General features: G+C 52.7%; 1 protein-coding gene across 1 annotated transcript in view; it reads left to right on the forward strand.

The window, feature by feature from the left end:
- Positions 1 to 19: 19 nt before the first annotated feature.
- Positions 20 to 4,995, forward strand: part of RPTOR (regulatory associated protein of MTOR complex 1) — a 99,846-nt gene continuing 94,870 nt past the window's right edge. Inside the window, exon 1 of the mRNA XM_033518796.1 lies at positions 20 to 453. Within this exon, the coding sequence (XP_033374687.1) occupies positions 292 to 453 (162 nt within the window). The 5' untranslated portion in view covers positions 20 to 291. The remainder of the gene's footprint in view (positions 454 to 4,995) is intronic.

The following is a 4,995-nucleotide window of genomic DNA, read 5'->3' on the forward strand; positions in this document are numbered from 1 at the left end:
CCGCCGCAGGGAGCGCGGGGCCCGCGGGGGTAGAGGTGCGAGGGAGGCCCCGGGCCCGGTCCCCGCCTGCCCCTCGGTGCTCCCCGGGCCGCGCCACCGAGCCCAGCCGGGGCCACTGCCTGCGCCAGGTGAAGGCGCTGCGTGCCCCGGGTCCGTCCTTACCCGCGCAGCGGGGAGCGCCGCCCCGCGCTGCCCTTGGCCCGTCCTCCCCCTCCGGCCGGAGGGACCCCGGGCCCGCTGGGGGCCGGGCTGGACATCGCTGCCCAGCTGCTGCCCCGCGCTTCCCCGCACATGGAGGCTGAGATGCTGCAGTCGCCTCTCCTGGGGCTCGGGGAGGAGGATGAGTCCGACCTGACGGACTGGAACTTGCCCCTGGCCTTTATGAAGAAAAGGCACTGCGAGAAGATCGAAGGCTCCAAGTCTTTGGCTCAGAGCTGGAGGATGAAGGACCGGGTAATGCTCCACGGCAGGATGGGGTTTGGAGGAGGAGCAGTCGGGGGACAGGTGGAAAAGGAGCCCGAGCTCCGAGGGTGCTGAGCTGCTGGCAGCTGAAATCCCACGGTTTGTGTGGCAGCCGTGTGGAGTTAGGGAAGCAGAGCTGCAGACGGGTCGGAAGCACTGACTCCCTGCTCACGGGCTGGGTTCTTGGAGCAGCTCCGTCCTTTGGGCTCTTTAAATGAAACCTGGGCGCCCGCTGTGTTCGGGGCAGGGCAGTGAAGTGACCGAGGTGGGGAGGAGCAGCTGCAGGGATTGCAGCTGTCTGCAGGTGCAGGGATTGCAGCTGTCTGCAGGTGCATGGATTGCAGCTGTCTGCAGGTGCAGGAATTGCAGCTGTCTGCAGGTGCAGGGATTGCAGCTGTCTGCAGGTGCAGGAATTGCAGCTGTCTGCAGGTGCAGGAATTGCAGCTGTCTGCAGGCGCAGGAATTGCAGCTGTCTGCAGGTGCAGGGATTGCAGCTGTCTGCAGGCGCAGGAATTGCAGCTGTCTGCAGCTGCAGCTGCACAGGAGCTGTGAGGGTTTGGAGTGTGCCCCCAGCGTGGTGTGAGGTGCAGAGCGAGGCTGTCCCTGCACGTGGAGAAACAGATTGTGGTGTTTTGGAGGCAGGAAGTTGTTTTGAGATTGCTGTGGTTGGTGACGTGTTGTGTGTTAAACTGACAGCGCTAGCAGTGACAAATGTCCCAGCTGGGACTGTGTGCCACCCTCAGTGTCTCAGCAAAGAGCAAACAAAGCACCTGGGAAATGTCCTGGACCATCATCTCCACTTGTTCTGTTCCTGGAACAGCTCTGCTTTGGGTTCCAGCCTTCCCTGGCTCTCCCAGCTCTCGTACCCTCAGCTTTGTGTTTGTAGACACTTGTGGCTTGTCCTGGTCACCAGATTTCCGTTATGTTTGTGCCCCCTTGCAATGGGATGGAATAACTCACCACAACTGCAGGCTGGGATTTCTGTGCAGAGGCCATATGGCCAGGCTGTCCCTGTCTCTGTTCCCAGGCTGGGGATTACATTTCTCAGAAGTTCTGAGCCATGAGGAGAATCAGGGGCTGTGAATGGGACTTGGCAGATGACTGCTGGGTGAACTGAGCGTTTTGGGTGTGATTTAAAGGCAGCACAGACACCACGGTGGGTGCTCTGGCACAGAGGAGACTTTCTCCAGCAGCCTGTGGAGGTGTGATGAGCTTGCTGCTCTATTTTAGGTGTCTCTGCCTTCCTGGGACGCTTCCTGCTCCCTCATTTCCTGATCTGCAGAGTTGCCTGTTCTAATTTGGGAATGACTTTGCCTTGGTTGGGCTGATCGATGGGTTGTGCAGCAGCAGCACAGGACCAGGGGGGTGATCAGGGCGTCTCTGTGGTTGGTGTGAAATGTTTCACGTGCTTGTTACGGTCACATCCCAGCCTGACTCCCCTGGAGCTGCAGTTTCCTCCTCCAGGACTCTCCCGTGCCATAAACGTGGTGGCTGTTGCTGCTGCTGCTCCCTGGGCTCTGCTCAGTGGGGCTGGGCCCTGGGTCACTCCCCAAGATACTCAATCTGACTCTTGTGAAGGAAGAACATAGAAGCAAATCTCGAATTTTTGGTTTAGTCCTTTGCTTTCTCTGTCAGCTGGAGCCAAATAACTTCACAGCAGGGCCAGTGGTGCAGCTCAGGTGTTTGTACCAGGGCAGCTGCATCAGGGAACGTTTGGACAAACTTGCTGTTGTGCAGAATTACTTTTTGTTTAAGACCTGGTGCATAGGAAGATACCAAAACCACGAAAAGACACCTGAGAGAAGAAGAGCAGCTGATTTGAGAATGCTCAACCTCTTCACGTTTAAATCTCAGCAGCCTTTCTTCATGCCTTGTGTTTTATTCCTCTTTTTAGTTTTCTCCTGAGTGCTTAATGAAGTAACAAATGCTGAACCTCAGCTGGGGAGGGGATGAGGATGGGGTTTGGAGTGCTGCAGGGGTGATGTCTGGTAAACATTTCCACGCAGTGAGCTCCAGTTTGGCTAATCCTGCAGAACAGTTCAGCAGAGCTGATCTGCTTTGCCCTGGTGTCCGTGAGCAGCGGGTGGAGCACAGCTCACCCAGGCTGCTCCTTTCCCATGGGCTGGCTGGAGATGGCAGCTGGGGTGTGACAGGTTTGTCCAGGGAATGGAGCACCTGGAGGAAACCCCTGGAACCTGGGCTCTGTGGGACTTTCCCAGGAAGCAGTGGTGGTGTGAGGGCACAGCCTGTGCCACCAGAGTGAAAGCTGTTGGTCTTTTCCCTTCTTGTTCCTGAGCTGCTTGGTTTTGCTCTCTGGCATTATAAATTAATTACTTCTTGTTTTAGCTGTCTTCAGGAAGTTTCTCCTCCTCCTCTTTCCTTGCCTTCCAGCACTGTCCCACTGTGGCTGCAGCCCTGTCAGTGCCCACAGCCCCTGGTGTCCCTCTGCTCCTCCAGCCCAGCCCCTGCTCAGCCCCTTCCTTCCCTCCTGCACTCCCAGGGAGAGGCTCTGTCCCCATCCCCAGTTCTCTGCAGCTCCTTTTGTCTCTTGGCTCCCTTTCCCACAAGCCAGGGCTGATGGAGCTGAGCTCCAGGGGCTGCTGCTGCAGGAGCTTTCTGGAGGATGGGAAGTGCCTGTGGCTGTGAGCTGTGTGTGGAAAACATCCCAGTACCTTCAGTGTGATAAATGAACTCGTCACAGCCTGGGCTGGGGACCATTCATGGCATTAAACACCCCAGCCTGTCTCTGAATGAAGAAGTGCTCAAAGGTCAAGCCAAGCAAGGCTCTGGCAGTCCCAGTGCAGGTGAAGCCGTGGCATTTTCCCCTGTGAATCATGGAAGCCCCAGGCAGTGGCAGATTCTGCCTTATTCATCCAGGAGTCATGGGGAGTGATCCCTGCTCCACTACAGTTAGAGGAAGTGATTCACAGATTTGGGAGTGCAGTGACTCTCCTTTTCATCTCGCTTTGTTGCTCTAAAAACCCCAGAGTTTATGTGAAGTTGAAGGTTCTTTAGAAGGCAGAGCTCTGATAAGGGGAGAATCAAATCAGAATAATGAGTGGTAAATGTAGAGAAAATAAGTGAGAATTCACTGGTGTCCCCCGCCCCTTCCTCCATGAGGGCTGCTCTGAAAACATTTAATCCTTCCATGGACTGCATATGCCATCAAAGTGACACTGCTTTGATCTATTATTTATTTAAAGAATATTTTTAACACAAGAGGGTTGGAATTATGCTTTGTGTATTGAATTAAATCTCCCAGCCTCAGTTGCAACCAAAGCATGTAACTTGATTTAAAGACAAAGACTCCCAAGTACACCAGGTTTTACTGACAAGTTGCTATTAAATTCAGAATATTTAAATTAAGATTTGCTGTATTTATATTGATTTCTAAGATAAGCAGAGAGCAACAAAGCTGATTGTAATAGTTTTACCTCAACTTTTTTTTTTCCTGCTGCCTCATAACTTGCTGAGTGAGAATTAAATCCTGTTTTTATGAGAAGAGGAATCCACAATTAGGTTTCTCTGGAAATGCAGATTAAAGCAGGACTGCATACAAATGTGCTTAATTCAGATGAGCAGAGTTTGCCTGCTCAGGAAACCCAGGGAAGTGTCCAAGGCCCATGGGCTGGCTGGGTTTTCTGGAGGGTTGGGCTGTGCTTTTCTCACAGAGCTGGTTTGCAGTGCCTTGCTGCTGGGCTGGCCTTGTCCCCTGGCCTGTGCAGAGGTGACTGAGGGGTTAATGATCCCTGTGGGACTGCAGCTTCTGCCACTGCCAGATCTGATAAACCCATTGGCACATCTCATGTTTGTCTTGTTCCTCTGCTCTTCTCTAGAGAACCCTCTGGAGATGCCTCTTTCAAGGAATTACCTAATGAATTATCTAATGAATTATCTAATGAATTATCTAATGAATTATCTAATGAATTATCTAATGAATTATCTGATGAATTATCTAATGAATTATCTAATGAATTATCTGATGAATTATCTAATGAATTATCTAATGAATTATCTAATGAATTATCTAATTAATTATCTAATTAATTATCTAATTAATTATCTGATGAATTATCTGATGAATTATCTGATGAATTACTCAAGGCCAGGTTTGTGTTAATGGCATCCTTCAGTGCCAGGCTGTGCTGTGGGGTGTGATGGGTGACAGGCCCAGGGCTTGAAGGGTTCCTTTTATCCCCTTTTCCCGTTGGCTCTGCCAGCAGTGCCCTCACCAGTGTTTTTATTTCTGTGTTTGCACTTATTGACCAGCCCTTGCTGAACTGGGACAGGGTGACCTCCAGCTCTTGCTGGGTGGGGATGGAGCAGAGGTAATTAGTGCAATTAGTGCTGTGCTGTGCAGAGGGGAGAGCAGGGGCAGTGCCCAGAGGAGGGGGCAGTGGGAGCAGCCAGGGTGAGAGTGGAGCCCTGTGCTGGAGTTCTGCTGGGCTTCTGTGGCCTGGCAGGGCCTGCAGCAGAGCTTGGGCTGCAGCAAGGTCTGTGTCCTCTCCTGTCCATGGCACAGTGAGGTTTGTG

This window comes from Parus major, chromosome 18 (assembly GCF_001522545.3).
Source record: "Parus major isolate Abel chromosome 18, Parus_major1.1, whole genome shotgun sequence".
Lineage (NCBI taxonomy): Eukaryota > Metazoa > Chordata > Aves > Passeriformes > Paridae > Parus > Parus major.